The sequence below is a fragment of the Heteronotia binoei genome, chromosome 9 (assembly GCF_032191835.1).
Source record: "Heteronotia binoei isolate CCM8104 ecotype False Entrance Well chromosome 9, APGP_CSIRO_Hbin_v1, whole genome shotgun sequence".
NCBI lineage: Eukaryota > Metazoa > Chordata > Lepidosauria > Squamata > Gekkonidae > Heteronotia > Heteronotia binoei.
The window spans coordinates 114,970,247-114,995,246 of record NC_083231.1 but is presented as its reverse complement, the minus strand read 5'-3'; the positions used below and the strand labels follow the sequence as shown (position 1 = coordinate 114,995,246).

Below are 25,000 nucleotides of genomic sequence, written 5' to 3'. Positions count from 1 at the left end.
TGGAGTTGCAACACTCCCCCCCCTCCAGCGCCAGAACAAACAAAAATGGTGGTGTGGTGTGTGTATGTGGGTGGGGGCCGGGTTTGCCACAAGTCTGGTGCAGGGGAAATGAGAGCTGTTCTGAGTGGGATTTGGAAAACTCAGACTTTCCTACCCATGTGGCACCCAGACAGCTTTATGGTGACTAAGGCTGCCCATGTCCTCCTGGTCCCTGGTAGAGGTGGAGGGTAGGGTTGCCATCTCCAAATTGTAAAACTCCTGGAGATTTGGGGGGTGGAGCCTGGGGAGTCCAGAGATGAGCTGTGATTCTACGAAATTCCCAGGCCCCACCTGAATGCTGGCATCCTGGCTTGTTGACTAGGTTCTCTATGGCACGAGGCCTCCTACCACCAAGCCTTGCTACACCACTTCCAGGTAAAACCAGGTAACTCTAGGAATGGCTGGGAACTCTGTGGTTTTACCAACAATTTCTTGAGCTATCCGTTCTCACTTTTGTAAGGCCAATGTCACACGCCCATGTCCTTGCATCCAGCCCCTCCCATTGGTTGCTAGGCTCGGCTTGGTAACCCTAGCTGTGGTCTTTCACACAACACTGCAGCAGAGTAAGTTTGGAAAGGATGACAGAAAAACTGAGGAGAACATGACCAGAGCATAGACACAGCACAATGCCATGGGGGAAGGGGAGGAGATACCCCACTTCTCAAAGCAAATCCCCATGTGGAAACTGCCCTAGAATGAGCACTATTTCACCTTCTGGTTTGCCAAAAACGACCACCACCACCACAAAAAACCTCAGAATTTGTACTTCTGTGGCAACTATGATTAGTATGTAAACTATTTTTTTGGTTGTTTCATTTCCCTCCCCTTAATAATTCCTTTAGCTCTCCCTAATTTGGAACCTTTATGTTATAAAGATGGGTGGGAGGGAGAGACTCATTTGGGTGTTAGCTCTAAACTTCCTACACAGTCCTCGGGGTACTGAAGCTAGTAGAAGCAAAATATACCAGTGATTGTTTTGGAGGGAAAATGTTAATGAGAAACTACTGAAATCTGAACAAGGAAGAAAAGTTTGTCTCATGAACATGTGAACATATGGAGCTGCCTTATACTGAATCAGACCCTCGGTCCATCAAAGTCAGTATTGTCTTCTCAGACTGGCAGCGGCTCTCCAGGGTCTCAAGCTGAGGTTTTTCACACCTATTTGCCTGGACCCTTTTTTTGGAGATGCCAGGGACTGAACCTGGGATCTTCTGCTTACCAAGCAGATGCTCTACCACTGAGCCACCGTCCCTCCCTCATGGCTAACCTTTCTGATGAAAACTGTGTGTGTGTGTGCGCGCATGTGTGCAGAGGGTAGCCCTTTGCAGATAACTGCAGTATAAATTGGCTTAACTGTCATAGCTTCCCCTCAAAGGATCCTGGGAATTATAGTGGAAGGTGGTGAGCAAGAGTTTTTCTTCAGCAAGAAAATATCAGCACTCTCCAAGGACAGGACCCTCCAAGTTCCCTGGAAGAAGCCATAGCAGGTTAATTCATAAGAGCATAAGAGAAGCCATGTTGGATCAGGCCAATGGCCTATCCAGTCCAACACTCTGTGTCACACAGTGGCCCCCCCAAAAAATAAAAACAGGCACCATCAGGAGGTCCATCAGTGGGGCCAGGACACTAGAAACCCTCACACTATTGCTCCCCCCCCTCCCCAAGCACAAAGACTACAGAGCATCTCTGCCCCAGACAGAAAGTTCCAACAATACGCTGTGCCTAATAGCCGCTGATGGACCTCTGCTCCATATGTTTATCCATAAGAAATTCACTGAAGACTCTAGTACTGAATTAGCCCGGGTACCTATGAAAGCCCTGTAAATCACCCTGATCAGCCCATGCTAGCCCGATCCCATCAGATCTCAAAAGCTAAACAGGGTCAGCCCTCCTTAGCACTTGGATGGGAGGGCACCATGGAAGCCCAGGGTCGCTATGCGAAGGCAAGCAACGGCAAACCGCCTCTGAACATCTCTTGCCTTGAAAACCCCACCAGGGGTCACCGTAAGTCAGCTGCCACTTGATGGCGTCAATCAGTCAATAAATTTACAAAGCAGTCAGGTTAGTCCTCCTTAATGATCCATCCTGGGATGGGTATGTTCTGAAGAAGCTAAATGCTTTGACTGAACACCCCATTGTCACCAGCCCCTTCTGCCTTGTGACACTCTTTTGCAAATTCCTTTTCCCCGGAACCCGTTTCATCTCTACTTACGCATCTCATACAGCTGTGTCTGCCATCATCTTGTGATGTAACCCCCCCCCCCCAAAAAAAAACCCACATACACACACACACCTTGTATTTCCTGATATTTAGATACAACATTTTTGTTTCTTTGATGAGGCTGTATCTGTCTATCCACCCATCCATCCGTCTGCCATTCAGCATCCCTTATATTGCCTTTCTTTCCTCTCTCTTCCTAATCTAGGGTTGCCAATCCCCAGGTGGGGGCAGGGGATCCCCCGATTTGGAGGCCCTCCCCCCATTTCAGGGTCGTCAGAAAGCGGGGTGAGGGGAGGGAAATTTCTTCTGGGAACTCTGTTATTCCCTATGGAGATTTATTCCCATAGAAAATCATGGAGACTTGATCTGCGGGTATCCGGGGCTCTGGGGGGGGGGACTGTTTTTTGGGATAGAGGCACCAAATTTTTAGTAGAGCATCTAGTGCCTCTCCCCAAAATACCCCCCAAGTTTCAAAAAGATTGGACCAGGGGGTCCAATTCTATGAGCCCTAAAAGAAGGTGCCTCTATCCTTCATTATTTCCTATGGAAGGAAGGCATTGAAAAGGTGTGTCATCCCTTTAAATGTGACGGCCAGAGCTCCCTTTGGAGTTCAATTATGCTCGTCACAGCCTTGATCTTGGCTCCACCCCCAAAGTCTCCTGGCTCCACCCCCAAAGTCCCCAGCTATTTCTTGAATTGGACTTGGCAACCCTATCCTAATCCGAATACCTTTCTGTCGCATCTAAGTGCCCAGTGCTGTTGTTTCCTTTGGCTATTAAGAGGGGCATTAAATAATGTGGGGTGTTTTGTTCCCTAGGCGAGGATAGCTTTTTGTACGTCCTCCTCGGAAGCAAAACCTTCACTTTGTTTTGGTTTTCCTGAGATCTCAGGACAAAAAAAGAAAGAAGCCCTCCTTCACTACGAACCTTCATTTCTTTGACAGAGTTTGCAATCTGCTAAATGTGTTTCTATTTTTCTCCATTCCCGGCCTACTGGGACCACTTTCTTAGCCCACCTTAGACAAGACAGTTATTGATGCACATCACATATAGCATGTTTCCCGCTCGCTTAGAGATCCCTGCAGTTCCCATTAACCATTATATAAAAAAGGTACAATCTGGAATCCTTTCTCACCAGAAGGACCATCTCTGTCTATTCAACATTCAGAGCACATACAGAATGTGACCCATTAACATTGATTTTGTGATATCCCCCCCATAGTATAGAAGAAGGAGAGAGACCCGGAGGAAGATGAATGGACCCTGATTAGCATTCCGAGTTGGAAAATTTAGCCGTCTCCCAAAAGAGGCGGTGTGTGCTCATGTATATGGAGAAGTGTACATGGGTATACTAATATTAGGAGAAGAGCATTATATCGTACAGACCCAACAATCTGCTCACATACGAGGGGATCTTTTACACAGTAGTGTGCCCCCCCCCCACAAAACATGTTTTGTACCTGCCTTGCTACTGTTCTGATTGGCAGGTGCCAAAAATTACCACCACCCCCGAATCTTTGTTGTTAGATGCGAGAATTGAGAATTATTTGGAAGGGGCCCAGTTCTCCTGCCCCGAGTATGCGGCGGTGCTGAATCAGATCAGTGACGGCTACCTGAAAAGAAGAAGGAAACGTCTGCAGTTTTACTTGGGCTGCAGAAAGCGGTGAGCCGTTTTGCTCTGCAATTATTAAATTATTTATTGGGCTGACTTCCATACAAGCCTGTGGACCACTGCTTATGGCTGTAGCATAGCTTGGACAAGTTCTGTCCAAGAGACCAGCTAGTTGCAGTCCCTCACAAGACTTCTTGTTGGAAGATTGGTTCTTTCCGTTATATCTAGCTAGCTAGCTGTAGATGAACACATGAACTTGTTGTTTACTCAATCAGACCCTGGGTCCCACGGGGGTCAGAATTGTCTACTGTGACCAGCAGTGGCTTTCCAGGGTCTTAGGTTGAAGTCTTTTGCCAACATCCTACCTGATCCTTTCAGCTGGAAATGGCAGGGATTGAACCTGGGACCTTCAACATGCCGAGCCTATGCTCTACTACTGAGCCATGCCCCCTCCCCACCCATCTCAACATTATCTCCATCATTTGGGGGGGGGGGGTTTCCTCCCCCCTTGTAGGAGGGAGCATCTCAAAGCCATTGTTAACACAACTTTATTTAGGGAAAATTGCTATAAAAGACGGTCAGGTTAGCTGGAAAACCTTTCAGAAATGGTGAAAAATGGATTAAGCTAGAGTATAACCAGAGTATATGGATGGAGTATGGATTATGGATATGGAGTATGGATTAAGTTGCCAGGGTGTGGCGTAAAAGGATGAGGAATGAGGGTTGTAAAGTTTAATTCTCGAACTACCTGCATTTGAATTTTGAGTCTTTGCTGAATGGCAAGGCACTTTTTTTTTGCTTATTTCAGTAGAGGGGTGTCATTAGGGAATACACGCTTGACTCCTACCTCTCTGTCTTTCGATGCATCCATCCCGTGTACATTTTTGCAAAACTGTGGATGCACAGTTATATGTACATACTGCACGGCTATACGCTTGTGCTCTTCGAGCCCCTCCTTCTATGCCCTGTACATTTGCAACAAAGCTACGGCGTTCCAAACAACCGCATGCATTCTTGAAAGCTGGTGAAAAAAATTTGCCCCCTTCAGCGATCTGTCCACATTGCAACAGGAGACAGTGTGCTAATCAGAAGTCTGCGACTGACGAGGGAGGGTGGGGTTTGGGGGCGTTGCGCGATTGACACTTCTGTGCAGCTTGTTGGCTTTCGCTAGAAAAATCTGCACGACCTTTCTGCAGCAAACGTGGAAATATTGGTGCAAGAAGGCATCGAGTGTGAAATCTGGATAAAAACAACATACGATCTTTGGAACGCTCAGTGGCTCTTTTCTCAAGCTCTTTCCTGGGCACGTCCCAGGGAAGAGCTTCATGAGTCAAAACTGCATTTCATCTTAACTGTGAGCATTTGGGTAAGGTAGTGTTTCCCCCCCCCCCCCTCTTTTGTTTCTGAAAGAACGGGATGTTCAGGAAGCTCTGGGGAGGCTCAATCTGCCATTAGTCATGGGGAGTTTTACCCATCGGATCGCTATTGCGGCTGTTGGCACAGTTACTTTCCCAGCTCTGTTCCAGTATCTTTCCAGGTTCTCATCATCTGATCAAGCGCTAAGCCCCTTAATGGAAGCGTAACAGGCTTTTGGATGAAACAGGTTTCCTTCGGGGGAGGGGGCTTTGCAGGGAGGGATATGCCCTCTCCTACCTTAAGTAGCCACATCTATCACTCAGGGTTCTCTGGTTCAATTTAGGTTGCCGTACGTCAGCATGAGGGGAAGGGCCCAGGCAATAAACAGGGTTTTTCTTTTAAACGGGGAGAAGAAACTCGTGAATCATCTCCTCCCTCCACCAGTTAAGTCCCAGCTTCACAAAGCAAAGCTCTCTCTCTCTTTCGCTCTCTCTTTTTTTGCCTGCAACAGTTATGTTGGGGGGGGGGGTGCGAATTGAAGCCTTGCTTAGTCCTTTCCTCCCCTGCATTTTTATGACCCCCACCCCTTTCTTCTACCAGGTGTCTGCTGTCTGCTTCAAACATTTATTTGCTTCAAAGCAGCGACATTTAAAGTTAATTACATATAAGCTAATTCCATGACATTTACTTCTGCCTCCTCAGACACCACACAAACATCTCCCATCCATATACTTCACTAAGATGCTAAGCTGTTTGTTGTTGTTGCTAGAATCCTAGAGTTGGAAGGGACCTCTAGGGTCATCTAATCCAGCCCCCTGCACAGTGAAGGAAACTCACCAATACCTCCCCCTAAATTCACAGGATCTTCATTGCTGCCAGATGGCCACCTAGCCTCTGTTTAAAAACCTCCAAAGAAGGAGAGCCCACCACCTCCCGAGGAAGCCTGTTGTTGATGAGGATGATGATATGAGAGAGAGATGTGCCGAGCTGTTCTTTCATTTAAGAAAACCCACAGGTAGAATCTGCAAGGCTACGGACAATCTCAAAACAGCGTTTAGGCAGGCTGGTCACACAATCCTGAGGCCGACAAGCTCAGAAAACAGGAAGAGGTGCAACCTAAGGCTCGCGAATGATGTTATAAATATCCAAAAGGCCCTTGGCAGAAGGAAGGCTCCCCACCCCTGGCCTAGAAGCCTCCGCGGGGTTTAATCTGGCAGACGCACATCTGGTTGTACTGTAAGGGGGAGGGAAAGTGGCTCAGTGGTAGAGCATCTGCTTGGGAAGCAGAAGGTCCCAGGTTCAATCCCCGGCATCTCCAAAAAAGGGTCCAGGCAAGTAGGTGCGAAAAACCTCAGCTTGAGACCCTGGAGAGCCGCTGCCAGTCTGAGAAGACAATACTGACTTTGATGGACCAAAGGTCTGATTCAGTATAAGGCAGCTTCATATGTTCATAAGGCTGATACTTTTAGAGCAAGGTGCAGAAATTAACCTAGTATACTGGGTTTGCACGGACAAGTTTTAATATTTGCCCTTAATCACATCCATGCCACTAATGAGCAGACGTCTCCCCTTTTGCCCCCGACACGTTAACCAATATGGCCTGGCCCTCCGCAAGATGTGTTACCCCCCCCTCCCCGTGGCTTGCTGTAAAGGTTGCCATCCTCCAGTTGGGGCCTGGAGAACTCTCAGCATCACAGCTTGATCTGCAGACTACAGAGATTAGTTCCCCTGGAGATACAGCTTCTTTGGAGGGTTGACTCTGTGGCATTAGACCCCCACCGAGCTCCCTCCCTTCCCGAACCCCACCGTCGCCAGGCTGCAACCCCAAAATCTCCAACCTAGAGTTGTCAGCCATCTGTGTTATAGCAACCGGTGATATACCCTGTTCCCAAAGCTGGTTCACTGTATTATCTAGAACACTGCCCCCCCCCCCCACCACAACCTTTTTGGCACCGGTTTTTTGGAAGACAATTTTTCCATGGACCGGTGGGGGTGCTGGGGTTTTTGCTGCCAAAGGCTACCCCCACGCCCACACCCTGCCCCTGCCCCCCCCATTGGGGGTCTTTAAATGAGGAGTAGGTGAAGGTCTCTGTCTCACTCTGTGGCCTGGTTGCTAACAGGCCACAGACCGATACCAGTCCACGGACATGGGGTTGGGGAACCCTGATCTAGAACCTCCAAAGCCACACAGAGAGTTCCTTTTCCCCCACTGCAGATGGGAATGTGTGGCTTCCAGTCACGTTTCTGCTTGCTCCATAGCGCCCCATTACTTTTTTTTTTGGGGGGGGGGGACTAAATTAGAAATATATTTAAAAAGAAAGTGGTCAGACTTTTAATCCTGATCAGGAATCTGGTGTGCCAGAAGAACCCTTTCCTTTTCTCCTCCCCCTAGCCCCAGGCCAACAGTCAGGATGGGGGACCACTTTTCCCTCCCCTGAAAGAGGAAAGGAGCTGCATTCCTGTGCCCCTGAAAGCGACTTATAACCCCCCACCCCCGGAGGTGCTGGCAGAGTGAAACAGCTGCCTCTAGTACTTAAAGCATCCCCGCTCATCTCCAGTCCCCCCTTGGACTCCTTGCAGATTTGTCAGGTACCAGATTGAGAAGAAGCCATTTTTTTCAATGCCATTAAAGAAAGGGGGAAATCAACAGCAGCAGGACAAGGCAGCCTTACCAAAGCAAGAAGGCAAAGGTCAATTTAAACTTTTTTTTTTTGCTTTCATGTGGCTTGATTGGCACCCAGGGCTTGCTGATATAGCATCAGGCGAGTAAAAGAAATCAAATGCTTCCTCCCCAACACACATACACAATCAAATAATCCCCCCAACAACACACACACACACACACACTGGATTATAGATTGACATTCCAGGTAATGCACATCAGTCTATTAAAAAAATGTAAATGTTATTTTCCTTTTTATTTTAAACATATTTTTTTTCTGTTGTCATTTTACAAAAAAAAAAATCAATAGTTGGTACTTCTTTTTTTTACACTCAGGTTTGTTCTGAATATTAACAGATCTTTAAAGAGAGCTGTTCTTTGAAATCTCTCTCTCTCTTTTTTTTTACGTGGTCTGTCTTGAAGGTTTTTAAGCCACAGTAAAGCTAAAATTTCAAGTCTTTTTTGTTTGCTTTTGAGGAAACGAACCCTCTTTTTTTTAATCGTTTTAGCAAAGACGGGCACTGTGTCAGCAGCAGCAGTAGTCGGCCCTGCCCCTCCCCCCCACTGTCTTTTTGCTCGGCCCTTTTGCTATTTGGTTTCCAAAATTCCCCCAACCAGGAAAGAAAACGAAACAAAACAAAAAAAGCAAACCAACATAGAACAAGCTCACACCTCACATTCCCTTGCTGGTGGTTGGTGGCAAGTACAGGATCCATACTCGTTAATGATCACCAGAGCGCCCTCGATGTGATTGGGCTTGTAGTCAACGTAATACTCCTGGGCCGACATGGCGGCCATCTGATGCATGGTCTGTTTTTGCTTCTGCTTCCGGCGCTGTGTCACAAAGCACTGCCTCAGTTGCCTGAGGCTGGCCGGGAAACACTTCCAGGAAACGTACAACACGAGGACCACGATGAGGAAGGAGAAGATGAGGGCCATGGTCCCCGTGACCACCTTGTGGATCTGAACAGCGTTCTCGCTGTTCTCGCCGGGCACAGTCACCATGACGGCATTGGTCGTCCGGTCCCCTTCGGTCTCCTGCACGTCGTAGTTGAGGGTGGCAGGGCTGTAGCTGAACAGCTGGTCGCTGTTGTTGGCCACAGCCGACTGCAGGTGACCCTCGGTGGTCTGGTCCATTGCGTCCTCGCACAAGTGAAAAGCGTAGACCGCATCTAAGACGTCCTCGCCCTGCGCGTACTCAGGCGTGGCACAGAGCAAGTTACTGTCATAGCGGCCCTTAAAGCTGCTCAGCCATGAGGCCAAGGCACAGATGTTGCGGCCACAATCCCAGACATTGGCAGAAAGGCTGATGCTCGTGAGGGACTTCCAGGAGTTGAGGATCCTCGGGTGGATGTAGGTGAGCCGGTTGGAGTCCAGCTGCAGGGACTGGAGGTGAGGTACACTCTCAAACACATGCGGCTCGATGTATTCGATCTCGTTGCCCGAGAGGTCCAGCTTTTCCAGTTTCCACACCCAGTCCAAGGAGTTGACCACAATCGTGACCTTATTCCTCCGCAGGCAGAGGGAGTGCAGGGCAATAAGCCTGGGGAAATGGGCCAAGTTCACTTTCACCAAGTCATTGTGCTCCAGGTGCAACTCGGTGAGTTTGAACAAGCCGGCAAAAGAGTTTCGAGCCAGGCTTTTCAACTGATTGTATCCTATGTCCAAGAACTTGAGGCTACGGCAGTCCTGGAAGATGCGGACGGGCACAAACTTGAGGGCGTTGGACCTCATGTGCAAAGTCGTCAGCTTCCGCAGCCCGTGGAACAGGTCCGGCTCCAGAGCCTGCAGGTTGTTGTAGGATAAATCCACACTGCGCAAGTTGGGCATGGGCCGGAAGGTGGTGTTGGGTAGCTGGGTGATTTTGTTGGAGCTCAGCGTGAGTTCCTTCACCCTCCGCAGCTTTTGAAAGACATTCCCCTCCACCGAGCAGATGTGATTGTGATCCAGATAGAGCCACGTGAGTTGCATTAACCCTGTGAACTGTCCGTCGCGCAGCTCCGAAAGGCTGTTGTACCGCAACGACAAGCCCATCACGCCCGACAGGTTGTGCGGCATTTCGGTGAGGTTCAGGGACTCGCAGTACAATAGCCTCCCCTCGCACCGGCAGAGGAGAGGACACCCACTATTCACGGCTGGAAGCATTTTGCAAAAGAGGGCCAGCGTGCACAGAATCCACCCCGGGGGCTTCCTCAGTAGCCAGTTTAAACAGACACCAATAAGAAGGAAATCCATTAGCAAGAATATTCCCCAAGGCGCATGAGAATGTCCATTGATTCTTTTGTTCCTCAGTTTCCTTCCCCCTTCAAAAATCCTACATCATACCATCTATAAAACAGGGGGTCAGGGGGTGGGGGGCAGGCAAAAATAAGTGTGGCATTGGGAGGAGGGGGGCGTCTTATCTTGCCCGGGGGTCTCTTTTTTAAAAAACATAAGCCCAGCATGCAGAGATCTGTACAACATTAAAGTTCGAGAGGCATTCGAAAGGTACAAGGGTTTTTTTTTTTTTGTCCACCTTAGACGCTGCAGCAAAAAAAAGAGAGAGGGGAGGGGGGGGAAAGAGGAAACAACAATTTAAAAAAAAATCTCTCTGTTTCTTCAGGAAAGAATGAAAATTAAAAACTGTCTTACCCACCCTTTTTCCAGAGAGTGACAACCTCCATTCAGCGGCTTCCTTTGTGTTGGGACTTAATTATATGCAGGGCTAAAAAGGAGCTCTCTGTTGCTCCCGATTCTGTCTCTCTCTTTTTTTTTTCGGCTCTCTGCGAGGCTGGCAGGCTCACAATGTCTCACTTTGCTCCGTCTCAAAAGGGCAAGAGGGATGTCCAGCTAGCTTTTCTCCCCCTCTTTCTCTTTTCCTCCCCCCTGATTTTTTTTTAAGCTGACTCCCAAACCCTCCAAGTTTCAGAAGTATGGGCATAAGGCTGGGTCTTCCTTCTTCCCTCTCACTCTCTCTTTCTCTCCCCCTTCTGTCCTTCCCCCCCCCCTCTGCAGTTAAGACTGTGACGTGCGGAGATGTGGGGAGGGGGGGATGCAAGAAGGAAGCCCCTTCCCCCCAAAAAAAGACTCTTTACTTAACAGCTCCCCAGGATCTGACAGTCTCTTTAATGTCCATCATTGGAGAAGACCAGCGGCGACCACCGTTTTACTCCAGCGAGACAGCGGCATTACCGTTCCCTTCGCCGACCGGACCGGCTAAAGATGGCTTTATCCCCCCATCCCTGGTTCGCCGGGCTTGTTAGAAGACGCTTAGAGCAGAGGGAGAAAACAGAGTGAGAGCAAGCACACATCCCTTCCTTCCAGCCGAGCAGTATGTAGTCCAGCGTGCAGAGGCGCCTGGTGCTCGCTGCGTGTCGTAAGCTGTTCACGATTGTATGCCTGCGCCGTGGCTTCGCACAGACATGGGCAAATGGGAAAAAAGGGGTGGGCATCAAACCAACATTTTAGGGAGAACCAGTAAAGGGATATATGTTCTCTGATGAAACCAGGAGGGGAGGGAAAAAAAAAAGGAGAGAGACTTGAAGCTTCCTCTCTCGCTATTAACTCCGCCACACTGATGCATGCACGGAAACGCGCGCACACACACCAAGACAGCTGCAGTGGCGAGACATGTCTGAGGATGAAGCTATGAGATTAGATACCCTTTGCCTTTTATATTTTTCTTATTTTTTTTTTCTTTCGGCAGGGGTCCGCGTGCCTACTGGGAAAGGGGGTTCAGGCTAGGGGTGTGGGAGGATATAAGTGCCATCCTGGATTCTTCCGCCACCCACCCACCCCCCAACACGGAAGAATCTGCCCAAATTCCAAACCTCTAATGTTTTTTCTGTTGTCTGAGATGATTTGATCCCCCCCCACCCCCAGTTTATTTCACAGGGAGAGGAGCTTGTTGGACACACTGCGTTCCATTCCTTCTTTTTCGGTTTGCATGCTTGTTAGAGCGAAGCCTTTCCCAAGTTATTTATTTTTTGCCGTTTCCCTTGCAGAGATGTGAGCGAGGTTGTTTGCGGACGGGACCGGGATGGTGTGAGAGCGAATACGGTTCGGTCTCCTTAACCATGCTGCGTTTCTTTTTCTCTCCCCCCCCCAAAAAAAGTGTTCAGTGCGTGCTCCTGCTAATGGCATCTTTGTGGGGAAATTGCAGCGGCCAGTGCTGTGGCATACAAAACCGTTATTCATGTGCTTCGAATGCTGCATTTAAGAATCAATCTTCCATGCAGCTTGCTTCTGGAGAACCTCTGTGTGCGTGTGTGTGTGTGTGTTGCGGGGCGAGGGAGAGTTGGACACCGCCCCCCCCCCCCAGCTTTCTAAAAACCAGGCTGCTTTTCTGTTCAACAGACCAAGAAATGTCTGCCTGCTAATTTTCAGCCACCATTAGGTATGGGAAAAGCCATTCTCGATGGGCATTTTCGGCATTCTTTAGTGACTTGGGGAACAATTGCCACTCTGTTGCTGGGGGAAATAACCGTTCAGCCTCTTGCCCATTTTGTGGCTCACCTGAACGCCCGTCCTGGTCAGCCTTTGGGAGCAGGTACTTCAAGATCAGGGGGCGATGCTCCACAAATACATTGCCGGAGAACATTAAGGGTGCTTCTTCAAGGAACGGTCCATTAGAGATGGGGCCGGGGGCCTTTGGATACAGGGTCAAAGAAGCACAATCTTGGTATGTTCCGAGTGGGCTGAAATTTGCTCTCCTGCTGTCGTTGGGGTGCCCAGTCCAACGCGGCATCAAAAGATTTAAATTTTGCATTCGGGGGGGGGGAGGATCCCACAAAACATAGTCCAGGGGGGAATATCACCCAGGCCATGGGAAAGAGGCCGTTTTTGTGGGTCGGAAATTGCTCTGCTACAATTTCCAGCATTCCGCGTCCCCCCCCCCCTCGCCTCTTCTAAGGTGTGTTTTCTGGACCCCAGAGCCACACGCACAGCTCGAGCCTCATCTCAAAGAAGTCTGCTTTGGAAGGGGGAGGGCAGGGCTCCACCTCCTGACGTTCTTCATTCCCTGCCTAGGCAGTCCTGTGTTGCTTGCTCCTACCCAGCGGTAGCAGCTGATACCAGCAGGGAAGCGGGTGAAAGGCAGACTGGGTGGAAGGGAGGGGGACTGTGGAGCCTGTAGCCAGAGGCTTCACAGATGTGCTGGGCAGTAGCCCTGGGTTGTCCAGAGAAGCTGCCACTGCAGATCTTTGTAGCGCTCTTCTTGCCAGCTCTGCCTGACGGTCCTTTTTTATGACAAGCCTCTTGCAGGGCTCAAAAACCAGGCTGCGCATGTATAAGAAGAAGATGATAGTGGAATTATAACCTGCCCTCCACTCCGAATCTCAGAGCAGCTCACAATCTGCTTTATCTTCCTCCCCCGCAACAGACGCCCAGGGAGGTGGGTGGGGCTGAGAGAGCTCTGACAGAAGCTGTCCTTTCAAGGACAGCTCCTACAAGAGCTCAGGCTGACCCAAGGCCATTTCAGCAGGTGCAAGTGGAGGAGTGGAGGAATCTCCCAGATAAGAGTCCGCACGCTTAACCACGGTTCTCCCAGATAAGAGTCCGCACGCTTAACCACGACACCAAACTGGCTCTGCACCCAAACGTGCGCGCGCGCATGTGCAGGGAGGGGCTGTGGCTCAGCAGAAGAGCCCCTGCTTTGCATGCAGAAGCCCCTAAGTTCACTCCCCAGTTAAAAGCTTTCAGGTGGCAGATGATATCTGAGAAGACAACACCGGCCTTGATGGATTGATGGCCTTATTCAGCACGAGGCAGCTTTGAGTGTGTGTCTGAGAGAGAAAACGCATAATCCATTACGCCACAATAATAATCCTGTAGGACAGTAACGTCTGATTTGTTTATGTGTCTCAGCTGTTCAGTGTGCTGCAGAAGGGGGTGGGGAGAGGAACCTCGGTGTAAAGCGTGGGGAACAAGCATTGGTGTAAACAGCATCGAGATTGTTTTTTAGTGGGCAGAACGTCCTTTGGATCATGACCCAAGACGATCAACAGCGACAAAAACCCTACAACCAAAGGCAAGCATCCTGAGGCAGTATCTCGAATATCCTCGGTCTCACACACACACAGAGTCACTGTCAGCGTTCCCTCTAAGCTGAGTTAGCGTGAACTAGCTCACAGTTTCTTAGCCTCTGGCTTACACATTTTGGTCTTTGCTCAGGAAGAAGATGATGATATTGGATTTATATCCCACCCTCTGCTCCGAATCTCAGAGTCTCAGAGTGGCTCGCAATCTCCTTTATCTTCCTCCCCCACAACAGACACCCTGTGAGGTGGGTGGGGCTGAGAGGGCTCTCCCAGCAGCTGCCCTTTCAAGGACAAGCTTTGTGAGAGCTATGGCTGACCCAAGGCCATTCCAGCAGGTGCAAGTGGAGGAGTGGGGAATCCAACCCGGTTCTCCCAGATAAGAGAGCTCTGGCTGACCCAAGGCCATTCCAGCAGGTGCAAGTGGAGGAGTGGGGAATCCAACCCGGTTCTCCCAGATAAGAGAGCTCTGGCTGACCCAAGGCCATTCCAGCAGGTGCAAGTGGAGGAGTGGGGAATCCAACCCGGTTCTCCCAGATAAGAGAGCTCTGGCTGACCCAAGGCCATTCCAGCAGGTGCAAGTGGAGGAGTGGGGAATCCAACCCGGTTCTCCCAGATAAGAGAGCTCTGGCTGACCCAAGGCCATTCCAGCAGGTGCAAGTGGAGGAGTGGGGAATCAAACCCGGTTCTCCCAGATAAGAGAGCTCTGGCTGACCCAAGGCCATTCCAGCAGGTGCAAGTGGAGGAGTGGGGAATCCAACCCGGTTCTCCCAGATAAGAGAGCTCTGGCTGACCCAAGGCCATTCCAGCAGGTGCAAGTGGAGGAGTGGGGAATCCAACCCGGTTCTCCCAGATAAGAGAGCTCTGGCTGACCCAAGGCCATTCCAGCAGCTGCAAGTGGAGGAGTGGGGAATCAAACCCGGTTCTCCCAGATTAAGAGTCCGTGCACTTAACCACTACACCGGACTGGCTCCCAAACACCTGACGTTCATATATTGTGGCTCTCAAACATCTGACATTTATTCTATGTGGCTGTTACCTTCGGCAAATTGCGCCACCTCTGATTTAGAGGATACGATTGCCAATCCCTCCCCCTGGCCACCAGTGGAGGAAGGGGGATAGGGTTGCCAGATCCAGACTGGGGAACTTTCCCCCATTCGGAATGGATGCTAGGTAGGACAGGGACTTTAGCAGAGTACAATACCATACAGCAAGCCTTCCAAATCATTCGTTTTCTGCAGGGGAATTTACCCCTCTAATATGGAGCTGAGCTGTAATTCAAGAGGATCCCCAGGCCCCATCCAGATGCCGATACCCCTATAACAGAATCCTGGAGCGGGGAGATTTTTGGGAAAGGGGCCTGACCATCATTTTGCCCGCCCCCTTTAAGGAAACCTGAAAATGCTCCAAGCGGTTTACAAAATTTAAAGCATTGCAATTCATTAAGTAGTACGGGACTCAGAAGATCCAAGTCGCATCCCTTAGGAGACCCAGTCGCATCCCTCAGTCTCCCATTTCCAGCTGATATGGGAATGTCAGAGATGTTCACATTGCAGTGCTATTGGTGGAGAAGAGAGCAAGCACCGTAGATGTTAGTAGTGCTCTTTAAAAAGGGCGCATTATTTCTGTTATTCATGGGGCATAAAAGGTCAGCTGTGCAGCAAAGGAGTCTCTTGACATAGAGAAATGGCCTCTTGGGGGCAAATTATGCCTCACTCAGAGTAGTGTGTATCTTTTCCCCCAAATCTCGCTTCTTCTCTGGAGGCTGCAGTCTAGAAAGTAGGAGTTAACCCTTTGTCTACAGCTGATTCTTCTTCTTTATTTAAGATTTCTGCCTTTCTGTTTCTCAAGAAAAAGACATGGGGGCTTGTTAGGAGTCCCAGCTTCCAGGTGGGCCCTGGAAACCTTCTGCTTTTACAACTGTTTTTACTCCAGACTACAGAGATCAGTTCCACTGGAGGAAGCAGCTGCTACGGAGGGGGTACTCTATGACCTATTCTGAGAGCCAGTTTGGTGTAGTGGTTAAGTGCACGAACTCTTATCAGGGAGAACCGGGTTTGATTCCCACTCTCCACTTGCACCTGCTGGAATGGCCTTGGGTCAGCCATAGCTCTCTTATCAGGGAGAACCGGGTTTGATTCCCCACTCCTCCACTTGCACCTGCTGGAATGCCTTGGGTCAGCCATAGCTCTCTTATCTGGGAGAACCGGGTTGGATTCCCCACTCCTCCACTTGCACCTGCTGGAATGGCCTTGGGTCAGCCATAGCTCTCTTATCAGGGAGAACCGGGTTTGATTTCCCACTCCTCCACTTGCACCTGCTGGAATGGCCTTGGGTCAGCCATAGCTCTCTTATCTGGGAGAACCGGGTTGGATTCCCCACTCCTCCACTTGCAGCTGCTGGAATGGCCTTGGGTCAGCCATAGTTCTCTTATTTGGGAGAATGAGGTTGGATTCCCCACTCCTCCACTTGCAGCTGCTAGCATGGCCTTGGTCAGCCATCGCTCTGGCAGAGGTTGTCCTTGAAAGGGCAGCTGCTGTGAGAACCCTCTCAGCCCCACCCACCTCACAGGGTGTCTGTTGTGGGGGAGGGAGATAAAGGAGATTATGAGCCGCTCTGAGTGGAGGGCAGGATATCAATCCAATATCTTTTTTCTTCTTTTTCTACACAGGTGTTTCCCCTCGCTTTTACCTTGCATGTCAGTCAGGTTTTCCTTGTCATTCTGCATTGATTTTCCTCTCTTCAGCACCGTTTGCTTTCTGCTCACTGTTTCTCCGGGTTTTCTTAAGATTTTGCATCTGATTTTGCTTCCAAGCCAAAAGTAAATCAAAAGTGTACACATTCCCTTGGATTCTGCCCTGTTGTTCTGACCACTCTGCACCTTCTACCATCCTGCCTCACTTCATCAGTACGCAAGTTCAATTTCGCCCTTTGCTTGTTTTTCTTACAAGCGGCATGAGTCTAGTGATATGAGACTATCACTAGTCTCTGATCACTGAATAAAGAAAATGAGGTTGGGGACATTTACTTTACTTTATTTGATTTATGTCCCACTCTCCTCGCCGAAGCAGGCTCAGGGCGGCTCGCAACATAAAATCACAGCAAGCAATTAAGATTCCGCAACAATATCACAAAATCTAAAATTCCATATTTAAAACAATCAAAAACATAATCTGGTGCTAGCAACCTTCAAAATAGTTCCAATGGCTTCGGTATTTCCCAAGTTTTCCCTACAGTAACAATGGCTCGGCGTCAGTTAAAGGCCAACCGGAAGAGTGTGGTCTTGCAGGCCTTGCAGAACCGGGCAAGGTCCCGCAAGGCTCTCACTTCCTCCGGCAGTTGGTTACACCGGTAGGGGGCTGCTATCAAGAAGGCTCTCTCTCTGGTGAACTTTAGTTTTGGCCTCCGTCGGCCCAGGGATTGCGAATAGATTTTGGAATCCATATCTAAGTACCCTCTGGGGAACGTGTGGGGAGAGAGGGTCCCTAAAGTAGGCAGGTCCTTGGCTATATAGGAACTTCTTGGGGTTTAGTTCCCTGCTGGTATCGATTTGAAATGGGATTGGAGAGGAAGATGTCAGCATCCCCAGTTTGGGAGGGGGGGAGAGAATGCCAGTGTTTCATGCAAACTGTTAACTACATTTTATCCTCACAACAACCCTGCGAGGTAGGTGAAGTTGAGAGTTGTGAGACTAGCCCAAGGTCACGCAGGAGGCCTCTGTGGCAGAGTAGGGGTTCGAACCTGGGTCTTCCAGATCCTAGACTTTAACACTTGCACCATGCTGGCTCTTGATGCATGAATGACATGTTATCTGAAGAGAATTGATACAATCCACTCCTTAAAGCTCTGGTTCTTGTCTTCTGAGTGCTGTTTGGATCCCACCATATGTTCCTCAGAGAAAGCATGTATGCCTAATTGCTGTGCAGGGGTGGCCAAACTTGCTTAATGTAAGAGCCATATAGAATAAATGCCAGATGTTTCAGAGCCATAAGACATGAACATCAGGGAAGGAAGGAAGGAAGGAAGGAAGGAAGGAAGGAAGGAAGGAAGGAAGGAAGGAAGGAAGGAAGGAAGGAAGGAAGGAAAGAAAGAAAATATGGGAGAGGTAATAAGAAAGCAACTTTAACTTTAAATGCATTCTCCGGACTGCCGCCTGGTTTGGCTTGGAGAAGTCATTTAAATGTTTTTTGGTGTAGTGGTTAAATGCACAGACTCTTACCTGGGAGAACCGGGTTTGATTCCCGACTCCTCCATTTGCAGCTGCTGGAATGGCCTTCGATCAGCCATAGCTCTCGTAGGAGTTGTCCTTGGAAGGGCAGCTGCTGCAAGAGCTTTCTCAGCCCCACTCACCTCACAAGGTGTCTGTTGTGTGTGTGTGTGTGTGGGGGGGAGGTAAAAGAGATTGTGACCATTCTGAGAGTCAGAGTATAGGGTGGGATATAAATCGAATATCATCATCATCATCATCACAAAATGGCTGCCACAAAATAGCTTCCACAGGAGGCAGAGCCAGCTCTAAAATGGGTGCTGCAGCTTATTTTAAGAACATAAGAGAAGCCATGTTGGATCAGGCCAGTGGCCCATCCAGTCCAACACTCTGTGTCTCATAAGAACATTAGAGAAGCCATGTTGGATCAGGCCAATGGCCCATCCAGTCCAACACTCTGTGTCACACAATGGCCAAAAAAGCCCAGGTGCCATCAGGAGGTCCATCAGTGGGGCCAGTACACTAGAAGCCCTATCTCCAAAAGAACATAAGAGAAGCCATGTTGGATCAGGCCAATGGCCCATCCAGTCCAACACTCTGTGTCTCATAAAAACATAAGCCATGTTGGATCAGGCCAATGGCCCATCCAGTCCAACACTCTGTGTCACATAAGAACATAAGAAAAGCCATGTTGGATCAGGCCAATGGCCCATCCAGTGCAACACTCTGTGTCACACAATGGCCAAAAAAGCCCAGGTGCCATCAGGAGGTCCATCAGTGGGGCCAGGACACTAGAAGCCCTCCCACTGTTTCCCCACCAAGCACCAAGAAGACAGAGCATCACTTGCCCCAGACAAAGTATCAAGAATACGCTGTGGCTAATAGCCACTGATGGACCTCTGCTCCATATGTTTATCCAATCCTCTCTAATCCCCTTGAGACACACACTGCAGCTTCATGCACTGCAGGGCCAACTGCTGCCAAAGCAACTTTAAAAAAAAAATGCACAGCCAATCAAATAGCCAATGGCCAATCAGAAATGAACACACATCTGGGAAGGGCGGGATAGCAATTCAATAAATGAAATCAAATCTTTCTGAGCAAAAGCCCCAGCTGCCCCCACTTGGTGTATACCAGGAAAGGTGTTGGTGGGCAAGTGTTCCCTCTCAGCTGAGTTAGCGTGAGCTAGCTCACAGTTTTTAAGCCATCGGCTCACACGTTTCCGCCTTAGCTCAGGAAGGACGGCCACAGGGCAAACTCTCATTTCTTCAGTGGCTCCCAACTTTTAATGCCAGCAACTCACAAAGTTGAATTTTCGCTCACAAGACTCCACAGCTTAGAGGGAGTATTGGTGGGTGATGGGGTGTCGGTGGGCACCACTCTGGGCACCCCTGCATTGGATTCTTAGTGATACTGACCGATAGGAATGGTCCAACCTGGCTTCAGATATGGCAATGACTAGACTCAGTCGAAGAGCAGTGTCTAAATGCTAATTTGTGGCGTGATTAAAACTTCCGCGAAACTTAATCGGCGAGTGGCCTCATTTTGCTTCCGTTCTCATTTTAAACTCACATTGTCGCTGGAATCCTACACTTCCGAATTCGTCCAAAAGTTCTAAATTTTGCCTGCGGTAAATTAACAGGTTTAAATGAGGTGGTTTTTGTTTGTTTGTTTGTATTTTAATTAAAAGGTAGCTATTTCTAGGCATCGGCACAAACTAAGTATATGAATATTTAAACAGACCAGCTACAGCGGCCACATATTGTAACCGAGAAACAGTACATTGGAATTACTGGTTCCTTTGAAATTGGCTGAGTTTTGCATGCCACAAAAACAGTTACCCTTTTATCACTTCTCCTCTTCCAGCTACAATATTCCAGCTGCAATATTCCAGCATGAACCTGGGGTGAAGGACTTGGTTCACTTCAGGGTTTGAGGTGGGCCCCAAACTGAACCCCACTTAAACTGAGCTGGCCTGCAAGTTCAGCTTCTGCTTTCTCCCAGCCATGGCTCACCAGGAAAAAATGTGGTGGGAGGAAGTCACCCGGGAAGGGAGGAGGAGATTGGATATATATCCGCATTCACTACCCAAAGGAGTCTAGAGTGGCCTTTCCCTTCCCCTCCCTGCAGCAGACATCCTGTGAGGTAGGTGGAGCTGAGAGATCTTTAACAGAAACTGCTGTGTGAACAGCTTTGTGAGAATTTGTGACTGGCTCAAGGTCACATCAGTAGGTGCATGTGGAGGAGTGGGGAATCAAACCCGGTTCTCCCAGATAAGAGTCCACGCACTTAAGCACTACGCCAAACTGGCCTCTCACTATTACACCAAACTGGCAGCCATCTAATACCTGCTCATTTTGCTTCCCACTGACTTCAAAGAGGGGGGAGTGAAACCAACAGGTTTAATGGCTCACAGCCATTTAAACTTAACAGCTGACAACTGGATGTTTAGCCTGGAGAGGAGGCGGCTGAGATGTGATACGATCACCATCTTCAAGTACTTGAAGGCTGTGATACAGAGGATGGTGTGGAATTGTTTTCTGTAGCCTCAGAAGGTAGGACCAAAGCCAATGGGTTGAAATTAAATCAGAAGAGTTTCCTATTTAAGATTAGGAAGAACTTCCTGACAGTTAGAGTGGTTCCTCAGTGGAACAGGCTTCCTCGGGAGGTGGTGGGCTTTCCTGCCTTGGAGGTTTTTAAACAGAGTCTAGATGGCCATCTGACAGCAATGACGATCCTGTGAATTTAGGGGGGAGGAATTTGTGAGTTTCCTGCATTGTGCAGGGGGTTGGACTAGATGACCCTGGAGGTCCCTTCCAATTCTATTCTATTCTATTCTATTCTATTCTATTCTATTCTATTCTATTCTATTCTATTCTATTCTATTCTATTCTATTCTATTCTATTCTATTCATGTCAGGCAGACCCAACCATTGTCAGGTTTAAATGGCTGGCAGCCATTTCAGCCTAATACCTCAGCTGCAAATTCCATACCACTCAGCTGAATCAAACCAGATAAAGTCCAGCAAATTTTGGGGGAAGGTGCCTTCCCTGAACATTGGTTTGTGGGCTCTGAAGCAGCCCACGTTTCTGCTGCGTTTTGGCCCATGAACCAGTTTGTGCCCACCCCTACCAGTTATATTTAGGTTATACCATCCATTTTTATGAAACCCAGATTGCTTTGGGCCAGTCACCCTCTGTTAGGCTCTTTCGCATTCACATGAATACATGAAGCTGCCTTATACTGAACCAGACCCTTGGTCTTTTGGGTCACTACTGTCTACTCAGACTGGCAGCGGCTCTCCAGGGTCTCAGATGGAGGTCTTTCACATCACCTTCTACTTGATCCTTTTTAACTGGAGATTATTAAGATTGAACCCAGGACTTTCTGCATGCACTGAGTCATGCCCATTCATATATTTCACCAAGCTGTAATGTGAATAAAATGGGAACGGGAGAATCGCATTCACTTCCGTAAGCGCCTTGGAGTATGGGGAGGGGAGCAGAAATGTACTTAAGACAGGTAAATAAGACCATCATTTTGCAGTGTGGAATCCCCCATCCCCCCATCTTTGTGCCTTTCTTCGTGGGTGACTGACTAACTCTTAGATAGCCAGATGCAATGAAAGACAAGAAGGAGAATGAGAAGGAGATGATATTGAATTTGTATCCTACCCCATACTCTGAATCTCAGAGCGGTCACAATCTCCATTTACCTCCCCCCCCCCCACAACGGACACACTGTGAGGTGGGTGCGGCTGAGAGAGCTCCCCCAGAAGCTGCCCTTTCAAGGACAGCTCTGTGAGAGGTATGGCTGACCCAAGGTCATTCCAGCAGCTGCAAGTGGAGGAGTGGGGAATCAAACCCAGTTTTCCCAGATAAGAGTCTGCACACTTCACCACTGCACCGAACAAGACTCCTGTACCTTTAAATGTTTATGTAAAGTTAGAATTTATTATGCAAAGGTTAATACAGACTTGTCAGATTGTCATTAAAGAAGCTGTACCTGCTAAAATCACCTTTTTCTGCATGACTATTAAAAGCACACACGTTCCGTCTTTCAGTATATCTGGATTTATTTATTTATTTTGGTGTTATTTTATAATCCACCATTTCTAAAAGGAGCTTAGGGTGATATACATGTTTCTCCCCCAATCCATGTCATCTTTACAAGGCTCTGAGATAAATTATGCTTAGAGGCAATGGACAATGTAGTGATCTAAACCCATGACCCCAAGTCCAGCCTGACATTGAGCCATTACATCTCCACCTCCATCTCTCTCTCTCTCTCCTCTACTTCCCTTCCCCATGAGGTCAAATATATACCATCAACCAAAGAGTGGTGGTGTCACTGGTACAATCCATTCTCTTAACTCACTCATCAAAGAGCCATCACAATGACGATGAGCCCTACCACCAAACCATCAAAGCACTGAGAAATGCATCTCCTTTGAAGGTCAGATCCTTCAGAAGCCCGCCTTCTTCCCTGTGTCCCCACGGAGGCTCTTTGAGAGAGAGATCATGAGTCAAGGAGCAGGTCAGAGACCAGCAATAGAGTTTATACTTAACTGATCAAAGAGTAGGTCATAATTGACTGTAAGAACCCATGCTTCTTGGTCAAAGAGTAGGCCATAGATTAGTAGTAGAATCTATGCTTACCAAACAAGGAGCACTACATAGATTATTGGTAAAATCCGTGTTTTAAGTGCTGGTGGCCCTCTGTGCATTCCATGGTATTAGGGATGGGCACAGACCCGAAAATGCTGGTTCGGTTCATGAACAGAACTGGACCGGTTCCCAGACCAGCTCGCGAACCGAACCACAGCTTGGTTTGCGAACCAGTTCACAAACTAGTCCTGTTTTTTAAAAGCTCCGCACAGGGCTTCGAGACTCCAAAATGGCAGGTTGTCTCCAGATCACTCTCTTCAATGTACCCACCAAGTTTGGTCCACATTGGACTTCAGGGGGCTGAGTTACAGACCCCTAAAAAGGTAATTCAGTGCAATGCTTTTCAAAGGGATGTCACCTCTGCTGGTTCAGGAGTGACAAAAACTGACCTGGGTGAGCGAGAGGCCTTCAACGCACACAATTCCTCCCTGGGGTGACCCTCCACATGGCCCACATGTTACATGCATGTCAGATTTGGGGGGGATCCAAGTAGCAGACCACCAAGCAAGGTGTCTCCAGGAAACTGTTTTGGGGGAGTTGTTCTGCGCCATTTTGATGATGATGATGATGATATTGGATTTATATCCTGCCCTCCACTCCAAAGAGTCTCAGAGCGGCTCACAATCTCCTTTCCTTCCTCCCCCGCAACAGACACCCTGTGAGGTAGATGAAGATATTGGATTTATATCCCGCCCTCCACTCCAAAGAGCCTCAGAGCGGCTCACAATCTCCTTACCTTCCTCCCCACAACAGACACTCTGTGAGGTAGATGAAGATATTGGATTTATATCCCGCCCTTCACTCCGAAGAGTCTCAGAGCGGCTCACAAACTCCTTTACCTTCCTCCGCCACAACAGACACTCTGTGAGGTAGATGAAGATATTGAATTTATATCCTGCCCTCCACTCCGAAGAGTCTCAGAGCGGCTCACAATCTCCTTTCCCTTCCTCCCCCACAACAGACACCCTGTGAGGTAGATGAAGATATTGGATTTATATCCCGCCCTCCACTCCAAAGAGTCTCAGAGCGGCTCACAATCTCCTTACCTTCCTTCCCCACAACAGACACCCCTGTGGGGCTGGAGAGAGCTCTCACAGCAGCTGCCCTTTCAAGGACAACATATGCCAGAGCTACAGCTGACCCAAGGCCATTCCAGCAGGTGCAAGTGAAGGAGTGGGGAATCAAACCCGGTTCTCCCAGATAAGAGTCCGCACACTTAACCACTACACCAACTGGCTCTCTGAGACACTACAGTGTGGACCTGGTTAAGCTACAGGCATCAGACTCCCAGATTACCTCCCAGGGACCACTCACATGGCTGCAGGTGGCTGTGTCTTCCTGGGACCAGCCACCCAGCCCTGGCGACATGATGACTGATTGGGGCCAAGCCTTCCATCCTACCTGGGAAGGTAACAGGGAAACCAAGCCTGGCAGCTGGGACTCACTGCACAGCTGTGGGAGGGGGCACTGGTGGGCTAGCTAAGGGAATGTGTGGGAATATGTGGCAGAGGAGAAAGGATGCTTTTTGGAGGGGCAGAAAGCGTACTCACAGCCAAGGAAGAGGGAGTTAGCCAACCCCCCAGAAATCTGTAGGTAGTTTGGGTGCCAGAGTGGGAGAGGAGAGAGGAAACCCTCCAGGCAGAGACTCAAGCAACGCAGGGAGAAACGAGGTGCTTTTTGGAGGAGCAGAAGGGGACCCCACAGCCAGCATGCAGAGAAAGGGTGTTTTCAGAACCTGCAAAAGTGAACAGCCCACCCGCAAATCAAATCAAAAATATGTTTAAAAGAAAAAAAGATCTATCCATGTTTCCCACTCCTCACAGCAAAGAAAAAGGCGGCGGGGGAGGTGGGGGAAGAAATGTAGCTCTGAATGCAAGGAAAGGGGGGGGGGGAAGAGAGAGTGATGCTTTTACTCTGACGAGTTTGTATAGAGGCCGGGAGATTCAACAGGTTTCTCCACCCACCCCGGTAATTCCTCTAATTCCTCTCCCCCCCCCCCCCCCGCAGTCCACCAAAAGATATTCTTTCACGCGCAAGGAGACCAAGACTTGCAAAAACCAGATGCAAACAGAGGACAGGAATGCTCCCCCAGTGATTATAAACATCCCCCCCGCCCCCCACCATCCTGAGGAAGTCAGATCGATGCCTGTCATTGGAAATCAGACTTGCCTGTCAGCTTCAGACTGTCACTATTGGTCCTTGATGGCTGGAAACATCCCACC

The 25,000-nt window shown here is 49.0% G+C and overlaps 2 protein-coding genes across 4 annotated transcripts in view; one reads left to right on the top strand and one right to left on the bottom strand.

Annotated features, from left to right (window-relative positions):
- CTNNA2 (catenin alpha 2) overlaps positions 1-25,000 on the top strand; it is a 1,018,631-nt gene that overhangs the window by 596,288 nt on the left and 397,343 nt on the right. The window lies entirely within an intron of this gene.
- LRRTM1 (leucine rich repeat transmembrane neuronal 1) lies at positions 8,522-10,214 on the bottom strand. The gene has a single exon (XM_060247183.1). The coding sequence runs from the start codon at positions 10,122-10,124 to the stop codon at positions 8,556-8,558; it is 1,569 nt and encodes a 522-aa protein (XP_060103166.1). The 5' UTR covers positions 10,125-10,214; the 3' UTR covers positions 8,522-8,555.

Excerpts from the sequence above, each read along its gene's own strand:
- LRRTM1 (XM_060247183.1), bottom strand. The coding sequence starts at position 10,124 with ATGGATTTCCTTCTTATTGGTGTCTGTTTAAACTGGCTACTGAGGAAG.